The sequence below is a fragment of the Denticeps clupeoides genome, chromosome 1, assembly GCF_900700375.1.
Source record: "Denticeps clupeoides chromosome 1, fDenClu1.1, whole genome shotgun sequence".
Classification (NCBI taxonomy): domain Eukaryota; kingdom Metazoa; phylum Chordata; class Actinopteri; order Clupeiformes; family Denticipitidae; genus Denticeps; species Denticeps clupeoides.
In genome coordinates, this window is record NC_041707.1 from 26,456,898 (window position 1) to 26,481,164 (window position 24,267).

The 24,267-nt window shown below is 39.5% G+C and overlaps 1 protein-coding gene across 17 annotated transcripts in view; it reads right to left on the minus strand.

Moving 5' to 3' along the window:
• The window catches only part of LOC114784646 (adhesion G protein-coupled receptor L3), a 233,205-nt gene that overhangs the window by 150,297 nt on the left and 58,641 nt on the right, over positions 1–24,267 (minus strand). For 16 of the 17 annotated variants that reach the window (XM_028970307.1, XM_028970298.1, XM_028970311.1 and 13 more), the window contains exons 2-3: positions 22,720–22,911; positions 7,678–7,891 (exon numbers count right to left, since the gene is read on the minus strand). In XM_028970307.1, coding sequence (XP_028826140.1) covers positions 7,678–7,891; positions 22,720–22,798 — 293 coding nt within the window. In that variant the 5' untranslated portion in view covers positions 22,799–22,911. Of the gene's footprint in view, positions 1–7,677; positions 7,892–17,890; positions 17,969–22,719; positions 22,912–24,267 lie in introns of those variants that run through there. The other variant, XM_028970214.1, reaches the window with a different exon arrangement.

Sequence of the window (24,267 nt, forward strand, 5' to 3'; positions counted from 1 at the left end):
TGAGATGAAATTCTGTTTTGTTTGCTATACATCTTGAAACTGAGATATGAAGCATGATCATTCCAAAACCTCTTTACCTTGAGACAGGCACCTAACAAGAAGCCATGGGTTCTGCACACAGCCATGGGTTCTACACTCCCCAGAAAGGGCACACATACTAATCAAGAAATAACAGCATGACATCATTCCTTATGACAGCAGCACAACACAGTTCCTCATATCTCACCACACGTTGCTCCCTTCAGGTACAGAGGTAGAGAAACGCTTAAGTCTAATTGAAAATACTCAAAATACTCAGACGTAACAGACTGAATACTTAAGTACAGAGTAAAATCACTGATTTGTTTGTGTGTGTTTATGGTCTGAGTATTAGAACAAGCATTGCTCCAAAATGAATATGTCGATTCACACACTACTGCATTACACATGTAGTTTTACTCATGAATTTCACTTTGCTCAATTCTCATGCAAATGGTTGTACAAATTATGAAAAGGCGTCATCATAAAAGACTCAGCTCAAGCGGTTTTCTGAATTTTAAAACTAAATACACACACACACACACACACACACACACATACTATTGTTAAAACATTATTTTTTATGGTGATCTTCAACTGCTTTAGTATAGTTGAAAACAGATCGACTGACTATGTATGTGTGTTTGTACAAAGGTAGTCAGGTGTGCTGACTGGCAGCAGCTGTGCTCAGTGGGGATCCAAGCACTAGAGGAGGAAAGGACAGCCAGGAGACAACAGAGGAAACATAGGAGGGGAAACACACCAATGGTTGCCAGTAACACCACCACCACTTTCATATGTCCCACCTGCAATAGGAATTGTGGGTCCAGTATAGGATTATAGAGCCATCAGAGAATTCACCACTGAAAGACAGAAGTAGACATTACTTGATTCATAGGACATCTAAAAAGCAAGTGTGTGTGTGTGTGTGTACACTGAGGTGGAAATTGAGTGATTGACTGAGATTACACACACACACACACACACACACACACACACTCACACAATGTCTTCTGTGGAACTCCATTGTATCAAACCAATCAGCCAGGATGATTTCTCTACAACACAACCCCCTCCAACAATTTAATTAATCTCAAAGTCATTGGTGACACTGCAGCCTGATTTATGGTTCAGTCATTGTAACAAATCCATCACTTATATGTTTTATTTCAATTAAACTTCAGCTGTAGAGACAGCTAAATCATAAGAAAGTTATTTAAGGGAGCAGTAATGAAGTAAAGGTGAAAAAAATTCACAGACAACTCTTCACATCAGCGGATGGGATATGACAGAAAATTAGGGCTAGATGGTATAAAATTGAAGAAGATCAAGGAGTTCAGAGGCTCCCTTGCCTTCACTCTGCAGTCGAGCTCACCCCAAACCATCTCGATTGGGTTCAGGTCCGGTGACTATGGAGGCCAGGTCTCCACTTTCTGTACATAACTCCACCTGTGTTTTGATGCCTTCAGTCAGAATCTACCAATGTAAATGGTTATGAAAATAAAATTAAAAACACATTGTCCAAACTTTTGGCCTGTACTGTATGTGTTTCATGTGGTTACTTCACTGTAGCTGTACACAATCACTACAGCTGAATAATCTATGAAGTCAGCATGCTGCAACCTGCTAATGCAACAATCACCAAATCAATTTGTTTAAAATTTTCTAAATGAAAAAGACAAAAAGAGAGAGAAAATCTACAAATGATCTAAATCTCTGGTTATGCATCTCTGCATGTGCTTTACACATGTGGTCTTATGTGTATGTGGACTAGCGAAACGTAAATCTTTGCATGCAACGAAGTAAGATATTAGGTTATGTTTTGACCTCTTCTCAATGAACTATTATCATGGTGGTGAAGTTATGTAATTTGAAGTGTTATGCTGCTGGCAGGCTCTCCCATAGCAAACTAGTCTGACGTGATAAAACAGACCAAGAATTTTCTGAATTAACCGTGATAACACAAATAAAATCAAAGCAGACTCCAAGGAATATAAGAAAACTGGCACCCACCACTGAAGCCAGGCCTGGGGTTTGGGTTTCACAGGCAAGCGTGGTTGAACTCAGTCTGAAGTCGAGATCTGAGATCAGTTTGTGGGTTCACCACCCACAGGATGAAGGATGGGTTCAGGATGAAGGCAGGTCTAATGCCACCACAGTGGCAGACCTTTGCAGGAGAGGAACTCAGCATTGGAAAAGTGGAATATCACCTTGCTGGTGGGGATAGCACTAGCGCTGGTGCATCTCACCTCCACACACAGCACAAGATTTGGACTCAAACTATTCTGTATTCGGAGTCCCAAGCTAAAGGCAGCACAGTGGGAAATTTTTCCAGGGATCCACCAAGGTACCACTGAGGTACGACTGAGCAAAACACCATCCCTACACACAGCTCCCTGAGCACCTTTCATGGCTGCCCACTGCTCACTAAGGGTGATGGATTAAAAGCAGAGGACACATTTCTTTGTGTGCACCGTGTGCTGTGCTGTAGTGTATCGCAATGACAATCACTTCACTATCACTTTCAAATTACAACAATAACAATGTTGGGGTCTTTGACCCATTTGATGTCTTTTTAACAAATCAAGAGGAAACAGATTGGTGTAAAATAATTTATGAAGGTTGAAAAAAAGTCATGCTGCAGTGTTCTGGATCATCTTTAGGTTGAGTTTAGGCAGTTCAGCCAATGAGTTACAGTAGTCTGGTTTGGAGATGACTAGAGAGTGTGCTACAGCTATTGCAAGGGTACCTGTAAGAAGACTTGTGCTTCTGATTCAAAAGGAACAATGTGGTTTTCATCCTGGCTGTGGAACACTAGACAAACTCTTGGCTACCTTTGTACCTTTAAATGCCTTTGAACTTACTGTTTATCTGAGGTCATTTATATGATGAATGTTTATTTTTAAGTTATATTGTTCCCATTTGTTCTCCAAGAATCACACACATTTATTTTCATGTATGAAGTAACACACAAACCGCACAATCACTATCAAATGTTCAGATGGAAAGAAGTAGCATAGATGTGTAGTCACCTCTTTCATCACTATCTGAGTGAAGACTCATAGCCTGCATTCAGACTGAGTATTATCACTCTGCTATTCCTCCTCATTATTTCAGAACAAATCCAGCATATATTTGGAACAATGTAATATGACAGAGATGCAATAGAATCAGTGGCAAATGTTTTATGGGAACTAATGGGCAAGCCTTTAAATTTTCTCAAGTAAAACAAGTTAAGAGTATCACATTTCTGTTGCTTTTTGTAGAACTTTCAGAAAGCTGTGTGAAACCCAAAGGGTCCATGTCAGTAGGCAGAGGGATTTCTCTTTGCCGCCTCTCAAGAGTTATCAATCCGCTGTGCATGGGTGATCTCCCAAAATATTTCCCCACACCAGGGTTTCAGATCCACCCTCCATTTTTTACTTTTAATAACCTCGGCCTGGTCTTGCATGAGACAGTGGCTGCATGTAACTGGTGCAAGCAGACCCCATAACAACATTTCTGATTGTTTGTAATTCTTAGCAGGTCCTAAATTTGATCAATTAAAAGTCAATGGAGACCCAGTCCCAAAAAAAGGTTGGAAGATGTCATGTGTCTCTGTGCTTATTTAAATGCATTCAGAGTATATGTTTTAATATTTTAGTTAATATTTGCTGTATTAGTTTCTGAAGAAAGGGGATCTTGCTCTGCATGTTACAGCACATTGGCATTCATGGTTCCCTCAATTAACTGTAGCTCCCAATTGTACTTGACTGACACACTTTGCTCACCTGGTTACTGCCATGTTGAACTACAGTGAAAGGTATAAGAGAGTGTGAGAGCAATAAGTTTAACACACAAGGTCTCATGTGTGAATAGGGGGCAGGTAACATAAACAATTCAGATGACACTGTGGAGGGAAAAGGGCAAATTGGGCACAATTTGAAAATTTTCAATTACAGGGCGATACCAAGGCAGGGGTTTAGACATTAATGGCTGAGTATTTAGTTTTTTAGTTAGTTTTTTAGTTAGAGGGAATAGCAAAATTACCCTGTTGTACACTTGTGTACACTGAATACTGTACATTGTATCACATCTTGACACATTAAGTGTCACATATTGTTGCTGCAAGGAAAGATTATTACAAAAAAGGCATGAATATCTATTACTATAGCAGATGTCACTTCTCATTGTACACCTAATCAAAACAGATTATGATTATTGTGCTCTAGGCCTGTCCAGTTTGCAATGCACAGAATATGATGCCTTATTAGTCTTCACCAAAACATATACTGTCAGGTATGCATGGCAGATGGACTCACAAACAGGGTAAATAATAAACTGGACATGGGGACCCTCACACAGACACTGAGACACAGGAACATAAAGACACAAAGATGGAATATGGCAAGGACACATTTATACTAACAATCATAGATGCCCATGATTGTGCAATGGGCACATACTCAGAACACAGAACACAACATTGCGGTCAACAAATACGTAACAAACCAGGACAAAGTTTGTGGTTTTGTGGGGTTATTGCCAACACCAGCCGAAATCATGACTTCATGCATGACACCACTGCCACCAGTATGCACCAGCATTACCCAGGTCAATCTCACAAAAAGCTCCCATAGTCTGCAACACCTTCCTTTGCTGATATTATACAACCCAGTTTGGAAAAGTCAAACCAAGTGTTTGAGCTTCAACAATCACCACGTCCTGGCTCAAGGGCTGAGAGCCATCCATCATGTCAAAGGCTACAATGTTTATATCGAAATGCATCAAAAAATGTCCACAAGCGGCTATAAAAACAACAAAAAACCCTAAGAATGTTTTCAAACCAGCAACAAAATATGTGTGTCATTCCTTGTGTAGGATAAAATGTGCTTCTCATGTGTTAGGATGTGCCTCTTGACAAAATCTGGCATTGGCAAATGTTTTGACTCTGCGGCTGAGCTTTTCCATTGATGCTGATTATGTTACTAAACTGGCAGCAGACAACGCAGCATAAGACCAAAGGTAATATATGTAGAAGTGGGCAATAGGAAGCTGCCTGGAGTAACTATTGCATATCACAACAACATGCTCCTCAGCTCCTCTCTTCTGCTGTAAACATGCATCTCTGCTTCCAATGTGGGAAAGGAAACAAATGAACATGTGCTGACACTGAATCAAGTGTCCAGATCACCTCCAGGGTCCAATGAAGAGACCAGAGGAATCCTAATCACTGGCAATAAACTGCAGACAAGATGACTGTGGAAATGTACCAGAGGGTCACCACAGCCACCACCACTGTAACGGCTAAAGCTTCAGGGATCTTCAAATGGACCACTAGCATTATAATGAACATGCAATGTACACCATGACACTGGATTTAAATCTACTCTGCACTGTCCAGTACCTCCAAACAAGGACAGATGCTCTACACTGCAGTTTGAACTTTTCCACCAATTGATTTTTTATTTCTTGCACAAATCATCACCAACACTACAGTGACACCAATTGCAGGCTCACTCTACCCTGGAAGGGGGTCCATCTCTGTATCACTCATTCCTTTCTTTTCTTTTTTTCTCTTTTTTTGTTTGGTCAAGTGGGGGGTGTCAACTGTGGATAAGGGCATCTGATAAATGCTGTAAATGTAAATGTAAACTGTAGGGCATGTCAGACACAGACATTTCATCCACAAATGTGGCCTATATAAGATATAAATGTTGTTGTTGTTGATTTCATGCACATAGGCAGACCAGTGTCATATTCCAGGAGGCACTTCCTTATGATAATGCAGTCAGAATGGTAATCCATCTTGCTTAATGCTAATGATCGGTTATGTAATACCAGGCAAATCTGATTGTCATTGTTGTAATCGGCACTCAGCAAAATAGCAAAAACAAAAGAGATGCTCAGCCCCATGTCAGAAAATGGTCATGGTGGATGTTGTCCCAGGTGAGATGAGGCTCTGTATTCCCCAACATCAAACATTCCAGAAAAATGAGCCAGTGTTTTCATGTCAACATCTGCAGATGGAAGCTGTCTCCGCCTCTTTGAGTCAGTTTATTGTTGCCTTTGTTTTGTCTCTAATAAGCTTACCGGGAACCTAGCAACAGCTGTGGAAGACCCCCTGCAGCCAAGATACTGCAGGTCCCCACTAACCCCCCTATCACAGCTACTCACATGCTGCACTGCCACACTGCCTTCATTAAGATAGTATGATGGCTATCCCCCGCCCCAATTCCAAATCCCCTCAGAAGCCTTATTATAATACCTCCCCTTTCCCTCTCATCTTGATGTCAAGACAACAAACAGTGTTCTCCATGTGGGATTTAGTCACCTGTTCCTCAGATTACTTGACACACGCCTCCACCCTCCTAGTAGCAAAATGAGGCTAAGAAGAGCAATAGGAGCTGCAAGTCCTACAGGTTCGATTCTATTTGTGGGGATTAGTGTCATGTGGGGCAGTGGTGGCCTTGTGGTTAAGGAAGCGACCCCGTAATCCGAAGGTTGCTACCCTCTCTGGATTTTTTTCCATAACTAGTTACATTGATCACAATGGCCCAGAACAGAAGCCTGTTCTCAAGGGTGATAATGAAAAAAGTGTTCAATTAAATTACACAAAATCAGTAATACAAACCTATATTATGTGACGTTTACACTCTTATCATTGGAAAACTTCCAGGACGATACAAAACAGCCATAATAAAAAAGGGTGGTGTGTTACATTCATGATGATTTAAAAGTCACCCTTCATCATCCTCTTTGGTGTAGTATATTGTTTTTATGTTAACAGTGCATGTGTTTACATTATTTATCCATTTAAACCAAGCAACATTTTGACAGTAGCTCTATGGGTATTTAAATGCATCTACAAATGTAATCACTGTAATGAACTGATACATTTTGAATTTAATTTATTTGAATTACTAATTAACATATACCTACACTTTCAGTGTAATTGTAACACAGTTGTGTTTTTTTCACAGTTGTGTTAAGTTTTACTGTTACTGTTGCTGACCAAAACACTGTCCATTATGCCAATGTAATCACCAAAATCAATAAGAAAAACATTCCTCTCATAAACCAGCATAAAAAAGGGGCAATGGTGACCTTGAAGGTAAGGAAGCGGACTCATAACTGAAGGGATGCAGGTTCAAATCCCAAATGGCTCAAATTCACAATGACAAAAACAATCCATCAAATGTTCCCTTTCAAATACCCATAAAGATAGTTCACTTTGCTCTGACTTAAAATTTAGGATTCACTCCACCTAATACGCATCTAATATCAATGACTTAATGCTTCAACCAACCATAGGCCCTCCAGATAAATTATTTATGATATATCTAATATATTCAAATGAATGTAAATGAACATTGATTTCCATCTGCGACGATTTATTAAAGCAATGACACTACAGCTCAGAGCTCAAACTTTACTCTTCATAAGAGAGGCCAAACTCATTACCATTTGTACCCTGGGTCAGTCACACAGCAGAAAAAAAGGCCACCACACTGGTCACTGGTCACACTTTTTCCATTCATACAAATTGCGCATAAATATGTTTATCAATCAACAGGAAGGAAAAATAACTTTTGTATCCATTGCATCCTATCTAAATTACAGGTAAAATGGATGCCTGATGTACATTCCAATAGTTTTATAGTTTTGTATGTTTCTTACTTGAGAGACATGATCTTGTAAGCATCTGGTAGGTAGCAGCGGGTGTTCTCCATTTGAGCCGGGTCAGCGTCACAGATCTTGTCGTCGGTGCGGCCATAGTTTGCGCTCTCAATCATGATGACGTCTGTACCTGGGCAACGTAGCTCAATGGGGTAGCTTTCACATGAGAGCTCCCTCCGAACCACCGCCATGGGAACTGGAGCGCGGCTGAATGCTGCAGAGAGAGAGGGAAGAGACGTTGGAGGTCACATACCTTTCCTTCTTGTTCCATAGTGAGCTTTGGTGTTTACAGTTTGAATAATGATTGGAGTGTGAAGATTGACAGAATCAAATTCAGTGCTTGAGTTTGGTTTTCATAAACACCATTGTCAGACACGTTTTTCCAGAATGAATGCATGCAATTTGTAATCCATTCATCATATATAATAGACAAGTGAACTGGCAAATGGCCAAGAATAAGTGTATGATTGCGAAAAAAGTCTTATTTTATTTTTGTCTGTATGCCCCCTCCACACCTTGATATGCAAAGAATGCATCAGAAGCACATTATTTATTACATTAGACACACAAACTCATACTAAACATTACCACCAGTAATGAGAATTCCTTGAGGCCACACAGTATACTTGGAAAACCAAGCAGTGTGTCTACTGCCCCTTGTGGATGGTGTCTATGTATTCATATTCTTTCTTGCAACTTACAACGTTCTATAAAATTAATTGCTTGGAGCTTTAGAAAGAGCTTTAGAAATTATTTCTTGCTTAGTAAACAGACTGCTGTCCTTAAAAAGAAGTGATGTGTTTTGAATTACATTTATGAGAGAGAAAATGTAAAAAGAAAATAGGATAGTTAATTCAGTAGAAGAGATATTCATGGACTTTGAAGGAAGGGTTTACTGATTTGTGGATGACATAGCTATTATTTTCTACGATGAGTTTGAAATGGTGTAATTTGTCACCATCTGTCATCGGTAACATTTTAGTGCAGGGAAGACAAAGGACAGCTGTCAGTTCCAGCAAGAAGCACAAGGGTTTATGAAGGTATTTATAATATGCTTCACTGTGCACAATCCCTTCCACCCCCATCCCCCATTTCAGTCTGGAAGCAAGACCAACTAGGCATTATTTTAAAAGGTAACAGGCAGTTTATAAAATGTTTAGAAAAAGCCAAAATAAGCAAAATCGACATGAGTCAATCTTGGCAGCAGCAGAAGGCAAGAAAATGCTATTATGGGTGGGGAAAGAAAGAAAAATACATTAACTTTCTAATTAATAATATTGTCACGCTCAACGTACCACCTCCAGCCCACCAGAGATCAGCCAGGGAGACAGCGACCCGGAAGCGGAAGTGAGAGTGGGCAGCGCCCAGTATAAAAGTCAGGTGGCCGGGGGGGATGATGCAGCTCTTTGAATTTAATTTCCAGAGACACTAGCCTTCTTTACAATTGCCTGATTGATTATGCCCTTTGACCACAACCTTTGCCTGTCCTCAACCTTGAGTTTGCCTGCCCCTTTTGCTAATGGCAGTACCTAGTTTTCAGCACTCAAAAGGTGGTGCAGTTCCCTGGTGCAGTTTCGAAGACCAGTCCTAGATCCCGGGTCACTTTATTCTGGACCTGACTTTTATCACAGAGTATCGGCAACACACCTTCTCCACCCCAAGCTCGTCCATGGCCAGCCATAGAAAACAGGGGTTCAGTTGATGTGGCCATTTCGTATTTCATGACGGTTTTGTCATTTGCACCTGATATCAACATTACGTATCTAAAAAAAGATTTACACAGCAGGACTAGTAGACAATTCATTATTGCAATATGCAACAAGACAACAGCCTGCCAGTCCACAGAACTTCCCCGCAGCACATAGGCCTTTCATTCTTATAAAGTTTTTTTATTTTAGGTCATCAAAACATCAAAAATACCCAAAAAACATTGTGTGCTTAACCTTCCTTCTTGTATCAAATAATGTGTCCATAAGCGCTAGTGTTATGTATGTACAGTTAATTAAAATATGTTAGATGCTTGTTTTTAAGATTTATGTTATGTTTAAGATTATGTTTATGTTCACTCACAGGATCTGTGTGTGGTGAACTAAAGGAGGCACCACTCTGAGTATCTTAAGGACAGGTCTTGTCTCTTCTATGTGTGTGTGTAATATGTGTGTGAGTGCTTGTATTATGAAGGATCAATTTATAATACAGGGAGTGCAGAATTATTAGGCAAATGAGTATTTTGTCCACATCATCCTCTTCATGCATGTTGTCTTACTCCAAGCTGTATAGGCTCGAAAGCCTACTACCAATTAAGCATATTAAGTTATGTGCATCTCTGCAATGAGAAGGGGTGTGGTCTAATGACATCAACACCCTATATCAGGTGTGCATAATTATTAGGCAACTTCCTTTCCTTTGGCAAAATGGGTCAAAAGAAGGACTTGACAGGCTCAGAAAAGTCAAAAATAGTGAGATATCTTGCAAAGGGATGCAGCACTCTTAAAATTGCAAAGCTTCTGAAGCGTGATCATCGAACAATCAAGCGTTTCATTCAAATAGTCAACAGGGTCGCAAGAAGCGTGTGGAAAAACCAAGGCGCAAAATAACTGCCCATGAACTGTGAAAAGTCAAGCATGCAGCTGCCAAGATGCCACTTGCCACCAGTTTGGCCATATTTCACAGCTGCAACATCACTGGAGTGCCCAAAAGCACAAGGTGTGCAATACTCAGAGACATGGCCAAGGTAAGAAAGGCTGAAAGACGACCACCACTGAACAAGACACACAAGCTGAAACGTAAAGACTGGGCCAAGAAGTATCTCAAGACTGATTTTTCTAAGGTTTTATTGACTGATGAAATGAGAGTGAGTCTTGATGGGCCAGATGGATGGGCCCGTGGCTGGATTGGTAAAGGGCAGAGAGCTCCAGTCCGACTCAGACGCCAGCAAGGTGGAGGTGGAGTACTGGTTTGGGCTGGTATCATCAAAGATGAGCTTGTGGGGCCTTTTTGGGTTGAGGATGGAGTCAAGCTCAACTCCCAGTCCTACTGCCAGTTTCTGGAAGACACCTTCTTCAAGCAGTGGTACAGGAAGAAGTCTGCATCCTTCAAGAAAAACATGATTTTCATGCAGGACAATGCTCCATCACACGTGTCCAAGTACTCCACAGCGTGGCTGGCAAGAAAGGGTATAAAAGAAGAAAAACTAATGACATTGCCTCCTTGTTCACCTGATCTGAACCCCATTGAGAACCTGTGGTCCATCATCAAATGTGAGATTTACAAGGAGGGAAAACAGTACACCTCTCTGAACAGTGTCTGGGAGGCTGTGGTTGCTGCTGCACGCAATGTTGATGGTGAACAGATCAAAACACTGACAGAATCCATGGATGGCAGGCTTTTGAGTGTGTTTGCAAAGAAAGGTGGCTATATTGGTCGCTGATTTGTTTTTGTTTTGTTTTTGAATGTCAGAAATGTATATTTGTGAATGTGGAGATGTTATATTGGTTTCACTGGTAAAAATAAATAATTGAAATGGGTATATATTTGTTTTTTGTTAAGTTGCCTAATAATTATGCACAGTAATAGTCACCTGCACACACAGATATCCCCCTAAAATAGCTAAAAATAAAAACAAACTAAAAACTACTTCCAAAAACATTCAGCTTTGATATTAATGAGTTTTTTGGGTTCATTGAGAAAATGGTTGTTGTTCAATAATAAAATTATTCCTCAAATATACAACTTGCCTAATAATTCTGCACTCCCTGTACATTTCAATACCTTGAGTGTACTAATGATAAAATATACAACATGCATATATGTATAGTGCTCATTATATATGTCCTCAACAAATACCAAATATATCTGTTTTCCTTCAAGCATACACAAAGTTAGGCCCATAGAAACACCTAAGTGTGTGTTAAGTAAATGTAATCACACATATGTCATCATAATTTCTTTCCAGGCTGCAAATGCCTAGCCAGTATCTTTTTGAGTTGGCAATGATTATATCCACAGTCCACAGTCAGGCATTGTGCACCCAGCTGTGACAGTTGGGCCTTCTTCGGGGGCATTCCAAACCTCCCCATGATTTATTGGCCTTGCTGGGCCCTGCTAATCTTATCTTGGTACTTTCCATATCTCCCAACCTGGCCTTCATCCTCTACAGAGTTTAATGCAGGTATGAATGTGTGTGTGTATGATATCATTGAAAGTGCACATGAAGTTCATACTGTAAATGTGTGAACAAAGAAAGAAAAGAAAATATACAATGAGACAATGCTAGCTTTCAAAACAGCCATGTTCAAGATTTGATATTGCAGAAATGACAACTAGTGATTGGATATAGATTAATTAGAGAAACAAATTAAGTCATAAGAGGCCCAGCTGCAAGCCTTGCAAGTACAATGGAGCCATCACTGGGCCATCAGGAAGATTCATCCAAGACTTTCCATCTGAAACTGGGCTCTTAAGGACAATCTTGATGAACAATGACATTTAAAAGTCACCATTTACATAAAAACAGGTCTCTAAGGCAGCAATTTTAATAATCTCTTAAGAAAAATAAAGAATGCCTTGGAGAAAAAAAAGAGGTGGGGGTTGCTGGGGCAGAGAATTAGCACAATTTTTGTTTCCATGAGGTCATTGTTTTTCATGAAGTCATTCAGATATTAAATGTATATATTTGTTACTTTTTTTATAGGAGAAACATCACAACTGTAATGTATGCTCTGCATAAAGTTGGTAATTGAATATATTGGTAATTGTTGGTAATTGGTAATTGAAATAACAATGACGTCTATGCAACTTTCCAAACAAGTGCTGCAAAGCAGTGATGGACAAAGTATACAAACCATGGACTTGAGTTAAAGTAGAGTTAAATCAGAGTTATGAAGTAAAATTAAAAGTCCTCTATTTAAATATCCTCTCGAGTAAAAGTAAAAACGTATTTGCCTTCAAATGTAATTAAGTATCAAATGTAAAAGTACAGTGATTTATTATGTCTAACTTTAATTAAGTCAATTAATTTTGGTTAAGTCAATTCATTTTACGTCAAAGAAATGTGTCACTTCTGACATCAAGTTTTAATGGAATGTCATTAATTACTCTGCCACTGATAACTCTTAAAATGATCATATATTTACATTTATCAAATACTGTCATAGCCAACACACCTCCAGCCCACCAGAGAGCGGCAGACCAGCCGGAGAGACAGCAACCCGGAAGCGGAATTGAGAGCGAACAGCTCCGAGTATGAGAGCCAGGTGACCCCTGGGAGACGCTGCCCACCCTTTGTTGAATTTATTCCCAGATACGCTAGCCTTCTTTACCCATGCCAGACTGATTGTAACCTATGACCACGAACTTTGCCTGTCCCTGACCTAGAGCTTTGCCTGCCCCTTTTATTACGACAGATTCCCCAGCTCATCCAGTGTCCTTTCCCCGTATGCCGACTTGTCCCCAAGCATGCCTGCAAATGCGTCCCTGAACTCGCACGATGACAGATACCCTTAATCAGAATAACAGGTGTGTTCTCCATCTTAAAGGCAGGCATAAGCTAGTTCATGCTGTAATTCAATTGGTGCTCTTGATTTTAAATGTAAAAAAGGAATGGCTTTAGAAAAAGAACTGGAGTAAAAAGAAAATATTTGACATTGAAATGTAACGAAGTTAAAGTAAAAAGTCTCCACGAATAAATATTTTTTATTTTCTTTGTTACTGTCCACCACTGCTGCAAAGAAACCTATGTATACAAACAGAGGGTAAGTGTAGGGTCCATAATAAAATTTCAAGATTTCAGATACAGCCACTGACAAACTCGTTTAGTGACATGGGCAGGCCATCAAGAGCTGATTTCACATTTGATTATGTTTTGCAGCGCATACATTGTGCCCCCCCTTCCCATGTTCTCGTGTTCAATTATATATGTCCTTTCTTGAACAAGTTTCAGTTACTGAGGTAGTGTTAGAAAGATGAAACATTTTTCATTACTGCCTTTCATTACATGCACTATTGCCTAAAACCTTTATAAAGTACCACACACACATACAAATGTATATGTCACTACTACTATCAAATTTTTCACAAATAAAATGGAAAAGGGGATACAGTGAGATATTCAGGGCGATGGCATACATGAGGTTTGATGAAATTAAATTAATTAGGAATGGGGGGGCCCACCAAGCCACTTGCAAGTATTTACTGCCCCCGCAAAGCTGCTGATTAATGACCGCATGAATCACTGTGTCGTTATTCGACTAGGACTAAGGGGAAACAGCTACACCTACTTCCTCTCTCCATCCGAATGGAAAATTCCACTCTTTTGGGCTTCTGTCAATACACAGTAGGGAGGGAATTACAAAGGAAGATTCTGTAGTTATATATACACCCTGCACAAATTTTTTCTTTGCCTTGAAGGAGGCAATTGCATATGGCCTGCGTCAGATTCTTACTGTGTAACCAAGCATAATGTATCATATGCATTTTGCATTTCATAGACCCACAAGAACCAAAAAAGATCACATTGTTACATTGTGTTGTGATGCTAATTTTTCATTGAAAAATGTATAATAGTATAATAAGACACATGGTAAAATAAATACTTGTTTTACCATATTTATTATACCTTGGTATTTTCCATACAAAGATTATTAGCATCAACCGAATGCAAAGGCAAGATAGATTGTAACTCTGGAGTACCAACACAAGACTTTGAAGAAAGAATAGGACCGGGAAAGACTGACTGTGCCTAACAAATGCTGTAAATGTAAATGCCAATATGCTGACACCCTCTCTGCTATTCCGGTGGCTTGACGCCACAACCTGCCCCATCGCAGCTCTTCACCCACACATCCTGGGGCGTTACCCAGGTTTAAAGGCAACTGGCAAAGCAGTGAGCCTTGTTTCAAGCCAAGCAGCAGGCACTACAACAGCTTGCTGCCCAGTGGGTAGCAGGACAGCTATCCCACTCACGGGGGGATGCTCAGCCCATATAATTTTTTTTGGGGGGGGTTATAGAAGGTCTAGGGGTCCAGATGGGGCAAACTACGAAGGAGTTTTTATTCTTGTGTTTATTCTTGATGGGTTTGATTGGAATAAACAGGAATCGGTTCTGCTCCATTTCTCAGCTGGCTTTGGACCTTATTGATAGAAGTTGATGAATCAGCAATGAAGCAGTTTACCCAGAGCCAGTAAAAGCAAGGGCAATACCACTTAATTTTTTCCCCCTTGCACACCAGTAAACAAGCTATTTATTTTGTTTCCACTACCTTTCACTGACTCATCTTCAAACTGGGGGCTTGGTGAGTTTCCAAAGTGTTGAGGCAAATAACACTCAATGTGTGAACACATGAGACTCACCTGTCAATCTTACTGTCAGACAAGAAACTAGGAATTAGCTCTGCGTATCAAGCAAATTAGCCAGAGGTGAGTTATCGAAGGCACAGATCAACACAGTTCTGAAGGCCACAGTGAGTGTGCAAAAAGCAACTTAACCAAAACGGACTTTGCTTGGAGTCTATTAACATAAATGTTTATCTGGCACCTGTACTGATGCCAGGAGCAGCCCCCCTTTTCTTCAATTTACTGATATGCATTAAGAAGAATCCTATTAGATTGCTCTGTGCACAACATAGCACAAGTAAAAAAAGAACTCACTCAAGATCATGTGAATACTTTGAAATCTCTGATATCAATGTTGATGTTAACATTAACATTCATGACGTTTCTCCATGATGGTCCTTGCTGTCACAACTTGAAAGGACAGGACTGACCACAGGCCATGGTGAACAAATCTTTGTTCATTCTGTTGACCTTATTGGGTATTTTATCTCTTTTTTCCATCTCTCTTCTTCCTGCAACCCTTTGGTCACTGTGACACTAATACAAGGCCAAAACTAACCTCCCCAGGCCCACATTACACTACCGTTCTAAAGCAGGCATGACTCAGAGTGCCCCTGACACAAACCTGAGGTTTAATAGAGGTCAGGCAAACTAAAGAGAGAGCTGCTTTCCCTCTGTGAGGTGATGGAAAGAGAAAACCATTTCAGTCTCCTCCTCCACTCTCCAATGAGGATTTGCACTGAACGTGTAGAGAAACAGCAGCTAAATTGTTCCGAGCAAAATGGCAAACAACTGCAAAGAAAAGAGAAAATGCGCAAGTGTGCAGGACAACCTGAATCAAAGACATTGATAATAAAGCCGTGTGATTGCTGCTGACACCAGCATGAGAAAACTTGACAGGATGATACACGGCAAATGCATGAGGGTGATGTCATCCCTGTGAACTTGCATTGAGAATGCAGCCGACTCCCTTTGTACAATGGGGAGGGAATTCGACATGTCAGCAGAAGCCTGCCCATAGTGATTGAAGTGGCTTCTTCCTTAGTGAGCAGAAACAAATTGAGCACCCATCCGTTATTGTTTGTCAATGTACCCAGACCTCATAAACTGACATTAAAAGCACTTAATCTGTTTTGACCTCCATCACAGCTGTGAATATAATGGCAACCATTTCTATGAAAAGCAATTTCCATGATATTGTTTGAACTTTTTTTTTATTAGGGTCTTTGTCCCCAGACCTTTGACCTTTGATATGTGACCTTTACCACAAACTGACAACAACTTCAAATCTACATCCATAACTGCTTGAATGTTCTGCAACTAAACATGCTGACACATATATGTCATTACAAGTCACAATGGTTATATGAAACACACACACACAGTACATAACTGATGATACTAAGGGCTCAATTCAATTAAGTTAAACATTTCCATTCTCATTAGAGTTCAGTAGCAACAGGCAGGAAACCTGTTCTAATTGAAATAAGCCCTTTGACTAGCACAAGCCTGAAGCCATGTTAGGGAAACAGTCCAGTGAGCATCAGCTCAGTGTAGTGGCAACGCTAATCTCCAACTCTCATTACACCCGGGTCTCATTCTACTCTGTTATTTTAGGGCCATTTTGTATCCAAAGACAATGGAGCCATGAATTAATACCAATTATGGCTCAACGCAGTCATATTTACTTACATAATGAAATACAAGAATTATTCAAATGAGTAAATTAAAATGTAGTTTCATGCATATGAATTCCTCTGCACCTTGGCTAGCCCTATCACTATTAAAACATGCAGGCTTCAAACTCATGGCATCTGTTCCATCATTAACTGGCTACAATCCCCTGTCAGAATCAGACCCATTTAAAATAATAATAATAATAAGAAGAAGAAGAATAATATAAGAACACTGCATTACATTCTTCCTACAATTTCTTTAAAGAAGACTGATAAACATAACCTCATCTGAGTGTGTTTGTTTAAGACATTGGAAATCAGTAGTCTCGAGAAAGTCCCAAGGCATAGCATGGTGGCTTTGGTGTTCCTACAGCGATAGAGTGCTGCTGTAAAAAGGCCCCTTCTTGCCTGGGCGACGGCAGATATCTTATGCCTAAAGCCACAGCTGCCCTGGGGAGTTCCAACTGGAGGGTATTCAGCACTCCATCCCCACTGCGCTACAGAAGGAAAACTGCTTTCCTGCAGACACAGGGCTGGAACTGCGAATATATGATTATGTGAAACCATGACATGAAATCATGAAGGCCAGAAGTGACTGTCCAAACCTGACTGGCTCATGCACTATTCCAAATTAATCCAAATTTGCAGGTCTTCTTTCAGTTGCACATCATGGATGGGCAAACTCCAAAGTACAGAAGAGAGTGGCTGATTGAGTTTTTATAAGCAACTGATCCACATTGCTTGTTGAAAATGTTTTGAAGAAAAATGAATTCATTCTAAGTCACTCATTGGCTTAGATGTGGTGGCATTTGTGTCCAATGTCCAGTGTCATCTTCACCAGTAATGGTTGTTGTGCTTGTGCTCACCATGTGTTCAATGCATATTTAAAGAGATTTAAAAGTACCAAGCAGTCACTTTGACCCAATTGCTGTGAGATCTAGCCAAGTGCAAGCCAGAGGGTTACACAACTTCTAGTGCTGCAGCTCCCATTGGTCTGGTGGCTATTGAGGTTCTGAAGAGCAAATGTACACACCACAAAATAGAAAACAGGATTAGAAACTGGACTCATTGCAGAACAATATTTTTGTTGTAAATTTGTACTTGATTATGTAAAGGATTTTTAAGGAAATGTTCTGTGTCATTCATAATTAGATTGAAGAGATTGTGAAGCATGATGCAAAAGGAAGAACTTTGGCTAAACTGACCTTCAAAAGTCAACATTATCCACAGAGGGCACTGCATGACTGCGTGAGGCTGCTGCTACTGGCTGATCATCATAAGACCTAAAGACCCAGAGCTACATAGATATTATAATAAACAAAATAGTTCCAGACTCACATTACATTATTATTGCTGGAAAGAAATACATTGTATGTTTTGCTGCATTATGTACTCTTTAGCACAATAAATAAGGAAATTAATGGGAAGACCTCTTTCCGAAAGGAGACTGCAGGCTCTTACAATAGGCCCCTTCTTTTGGAAATGGCTATATTGAATTTCATCTGAGGCTACAGCGCCATGCTGAAGGCCATCTCAAATTTCCACAGCACCCTCATGCCTAAAACACCATCCCCCTCCCTCCCTCTCTCTTCTCCTCCTCCTCCCTTTCCTTATCCTCAAGGTCTGAAAGGCTAATCCGTCTCTCTGCAACATTTGATCCCAACTTGGTCTAGATGCCAACTTTACAATACTTCCTATTGATTCTCCTGCTTCCGTTACCTCTAAGCTCTCCACTATTCTGACTGGGTGAGCAGATACTCATACAGTGACTGGAGTTAAAATGCACCATGAAATTAGGCAATTTGGTTTCATATTTTAAAAACATAATCAATGCATACAATGCAAAAATAGTGAATGAACCATGAGTAAATGAATTACGGAAATGCTCCTGATAAATGCTTAATCCTCTCCCCTCATTATGTTCTGCCTTTGTTCCACTTAATAAAAGAAAACTGTGTTCAGAACCTCATGAGGCCATTGTGGACTGTACATTATGCTATGGCAAGGCGTTTTAATCACCAATCCAAAGGCCTAAGGGGGCAGTGAACAATAACCTAACATTTCAAACCAACCTCATTACAGTTCTTTTAATCTCAGAGCAATAAAACTGAACTGTTTTGGGGGTCTTGAACTCTTAAAAAGTCTTAATTCCTGGATAACCATTGATTCAGTTCTTCGGACTGCCTGTCAACATCTGTAATCATTTAATTTTTGAAGCAAGAACACAGAGTGCAAAGGTAATGATAAACAGCAGCACTGCTGTGCTGAAAGTGTGTGCTTAGCCCCAGCACATGATTGAAATCATGCCGTCTGGTGACACCTCATCCATCACTCTGATCCTGTCCAGTGGTTCTCAAAATATCTTCCTATGAAACATGATGCAAAGACTACTGTGTGTCACACTACAAAGGAGAACACAGCACCAGCGATCAATTACTGACTCGATAATGACCCCATATCAATGGAAAGTAAAAAAAAAAAACATATTAGCTCTCTCCAGTTGAGCTATATTTCTGACTCAGTGGCTCAGTGATGGAACAAAGGAAATCACACTTTTGCAATGAGTGATTCTTAAATTTCACCAAAAAAGCTTAGATCACATATACACAGGTTTGTTCCACAAAGATTTTTATTGTGATCATAAACCATTTTTTGAGACATAAACTTTAAAGTCCTAATGATCATTATTTTAAACTGGCCCTCCTCATCAAGAGTATTTCATCTGATTCCATCTACATCTTGAATACATGGCAATTTCTCAGACTTCCTGATATGCCATCACATGCTGTTCTTGTGTGCTATTCTGCTGAATGACCGTCACACATTTTACAACAAGTAAAACAATGAAAACAATGAAGTCATGAAACTTCTTGTAAAGCAGCTCTGTCACCACAATATGTTTAAAGTATAAGTGCAATCTGAAAACACTGGGTTTCAATTGTTTGACAAAAATTTGACAAGACATCTCCAGATAATGGAGGATTTATTCAAATACTTTTAAATAATCTTAAACGTTGAAGGTCTGTCTATTGAAAAAATGTTTCTATGCTCATCCCCATTACATTTTAGTACTTCCCATATTTATTGCTAAAATTGAAAATGTCTCAAATAAAGCTATTTATTTTTTCCCACTTTCAAAAGGTACGACAATGAAATGCATCGACTAAACCCTGACATGGAATGGATGATAAACTCTATTAAAATGTAGTATACAACAGTACAGCAAGACCATATGAACAGAATAATTAAGGCTATGTATGTTTGGAAAATGTAATAAGCAATCTTAAAATATTCTGAGGTAGCAGACAGGACATAAGATGCCCTCTTAAACATGCTGAAATCTAGAAGATATCTTCAGAACTCGAGGAAAGCAGTCACTTAGCCATAAATCAATGTTGAGGTTAAAGTAAATCTGATTTGCTTAGTAATTTTCCAAACATCATTATACAATTAAATACCCAAATAATTATTTAAATTAGTATTTAATGAAATGTTGAATATTTTCAGGCATTGTTTATCCCAAATAAATTCCATCACTGATACCAATGACCTATATTACATTAGTGTTAAGGTTAAACAAGCACTACATCTGTTAACTTGAGAAAATTTATCTAAATTCTGACTGTAAGACGTTCCTGTTGATTAAGGCTGTGTACCAAATGTAGACAACAAATACCAGTAAGCATTGAAAAATGATTTGTTGCCAATTTCCAATACACAAACAGTAAATCTGTTGAGCGTGGAGATATAAAGTCACTGGTGACATCCCGTCATACAGACTGGAAGGAAAACGCATTGCATGCAGGACTCGACCCAAAAATTGGTCTAATTTCAGCAAGTGCATGACTATAATGACTAAAATAAAGTGCCCTTTAGCACTTTTGCATTTTCATGAGGAAACATAACATAGGTAAATTTTATCTGCATCATAACTTGCACAAGACAAAAACTGCTTTGAAAGACGTTTTGAGCAAACAAAAAAAAAACATCTTGTGATGTATTGGCAGGTGTGAGTTTAAATTATCTAAATGATCATTTAGCATGTAGCACTGTATTAATATGTCAAAATATTGCACCTAATGTTCAATGTAGTATGGTTATTGTTGAACTTGATTTATCAGTGTGGAACAAATTTAAAAAGAAAAATCATATTAGTAATGATTAAATTGATTTCCTACACTGAATTGAATGACATTAAGGCAACAGAAGCAAATCCTTAGACAGCATTGTACATGTAAAGATATAATGAAAATGGAAAAACATTCAAAAACGTTCTTCCCTGCAGCTTCTATCTCACAGAAATGTAAATAATTAGCTCAACTCATGGCTCTCTCAAAAATCCACACATTAACTTGAGTGGGAAATCATTCATCAGATTGATTAGTCAAATTTAAAAATGAGCATCATCAAATAATATTAAGCAAGAAAACAGAGTGAAGACTATCCAGTCCAATCTCTGAAAAAGAGAACTGGATCAATGATGAGCACAGTGGACCATTTCATATTTGTTGCATCATGTGCTAGAAGATTACAGGAATTCGTGAAAACATCTCCTGCCTGATTTCAGATTTGTATTCACAGGACTCAGCTGGAAGGGCTAGTGAGCTCATCAGCACATGCAAATGTGAGTAAACATTTGTGTATGTGTATGTGTGAACATTTTTGGCTTTTTAAAATTAATTGTGAGCATCAAACAAAGTGGGGACATGGTAAGGCTCAGTTAAAATGTATATTTGTGAATATAAAGATTGGCCCAAATATGCAGTCCAATCCGCTGGTGATACAAATGAATAGTATTTAGAATGTGTTACATGAATATTACTGCATTATGAACAAGTCTTTTGGGCTGTTATCTATTACTGTAATTGGTCTCATGGATAAAAATATCCATACAATTCTTCATTGCATATGCAGGGGCCAGTGACAGATGTCACTCCCACATGTTCCTATTTTGTATTTATTACTCTTCAGACTTTTCAACTTACACAGGTGTCAATAGAGCCCAGCCCCCTATTACTAATACAACGGCACAGAAGAGGATCTCACTGATGTCCAAAAAACACTGGGGGATTTTTTTTCTTTATCATGTGATGTGTCTGCACATTGGAAGGACATTCTCGGCTTCCCATAAATGAAAGCAGCAAGAGGCGCTAACTGGAGCAACATGCCATTGAGACCCACACAGTCTCAAACAACCTCAGGCGATCTAATGCAAAGCAGGGCCAAGTCTAATATCATGGATTTTAGGAAAATGTCTAGAAATGGAGGAACAGACAATAAAACAGGCCTTTTGAAAATAGTGTTTTTGGGAGGTGTGTTTACATATATTGATAAATTGTTACATTTATTTAATATATGTTAAATTGATAACTCCCCATAGCAGAAACGCACACTGTATGATTCTGTTTATTTGTCTCTTCACACCCATGCCTGTCAGAATGCAGCATACGGGGAAAGGTGAACATTTGGGTGTTGTATATATTTGAGAACAAGGCTGTTCCTTTAAATGCAAAACTGGTCTATGAAGCACACCTATGGACCCACACATCAATGGCTTGGCATGAAACAAAATTAAGCTCAGAATATTTTGAAGCTGGAATGTCCACATCTGATCATAGTTTCTAAATTTCCAAAACAGATCTGAAATAACATTTTTTCCAGCAGTACCAATTGATCTTCAGCAGAATGAGGGGGTAGTAGGGGGGGAACAATAGCCCTAGACCGAGTTGACCAATTCCACGGTCTTTAGAGTAGAGAGGTCAAGTCGGGTTCAGAGTTAGACAGTCCAAAGCCAAAATAAATTACAGCCTATTAGTTTCTTTGACTAAACCAGAAAACACCTCTCAATATAAAGTTAGCCTCATTATGTGTTGTTGGACAGATTTCAACCAATGTTTGATTTTGCCACCATTTTCTGTCCTGTCCATACATATATGCCAACATTGGTTCATTTTACAGTTAAATTGAAAATACTTTGATAATAATGGTTGCACTACAATATGAGATGGAAAAAAATTACTTAGAAATTACTTACCAAGGGCCGCTGGAGAGAAGAGACTACCGAGGAGGAGTAATCGCGTGGTCCACATGGCCCCCTCCCCACGGCAACACATCCCCCCAAAGGTTGAACTTCTACCAGTTTTGCTTTCAAGCTTCCGATGCCTGTAAATCTCCTGGTTCAGACCCCACTATGATAAAACTCACGCTGGTGTCAGAAAACCTGAACCTACACAGGCAGAAAGAGAGAAAAAAAATTAGCCATGAACTGTCATCAGTCATATTAGCACAGCTGAGCCAGGATCCAATGATCCACATCCTACTCTGTGGGCTGATCAGTGAGTGAATGGTTCCGGTAAAACTACTAATAGTGATGATGTAGACAAGGTAGAGGATGCATTTTTTCCTGACACATGGGAGGAACCTCAGAGGTCAATGGTTCAGCCTGATGTTGATATATACTCACATAACAGTCCAAAAGCACAAAAAGGAAAGGGTTTATTGGAGAAATTACTCAGTCTAACTGCCTGAATAACCACTAACACCTGACAATGCTGTAAGTGTTGACAACACCATTCAACTGTCTACTCATTAACCTCTGCTGCACATTATGCTCATTATGGCAAGGACATCATAGTTGAAGTGACAATGTGTTGTGTCTTTTGTGAGAGATTGCATGGCATTGAAGAAAAGGATGAAATCACTCAGAAATCACTGCAGATATGACACCACTCACCCAAAACACAGTACATCAATTCTATTATAGTCCTGGTATAAACTGCATAGAAGGGCAAATGCCATATATCCCTCAGGTCTAGCACAGTATAATGAAAGTGAAGCAGAGCAAGCACAGCACATAGTGCACACTATAAAATGTGTACTCTGCATTTAACCCATCACTTTAGTGAGCAGTGGTCAGCCATGAAGTAGTGTGTCGGGACAGTGCTTTGCTCAATGGCTAGGGATTTCAGGTCCCTGACTTTTCGTGTGTTAATGAAGACACCCCACTTTATCTTCAAGCTGCGGTCTCTGCCTCACCAACAAGAACACTCACCAGGTGGCCAAATGGCAACAAATGGCCTGAAGTGCCAAGATGGGAGAGTTTTGTGGTGGGTGGATGACCACTGTTTTCCTGTATTAGGGGTTCTCTCTTAACAAAGCAACCTGATTAGTCTGTAGCAGCCTTTTTGGGAGTCAAATGTCAAGTATAAAGGTTCAGACCTCATTCGAAGGTCTCTTTCTGCCCACACTACTAGCTTTCAGGTGAGCTAAGGGCTAAGCTCCCCCTTAAAAGTTTGCTCTTTACTCTTTCTCTCCTTTTCTCTAATTTGGATTTATCTTTAGCATTTGTACCATTTAACATGCAACCTTTCAATGTAACTACAAAAGTAATATTAATGTTAATAAATTATAAAAAGTTTATTCCTGTAACTTCTATTGTGCCATGCCTCTGTATGCCCAGGTAACATCAAAAGAGTTCAATTATTAGCATTGCTAATAATTAATGGTGGCAGATTAACAAAGTCAATGCAATCTCTGATGTCCACTCTTCACCGCAGCGTTGGATTGCATTTTTGGGCAGACG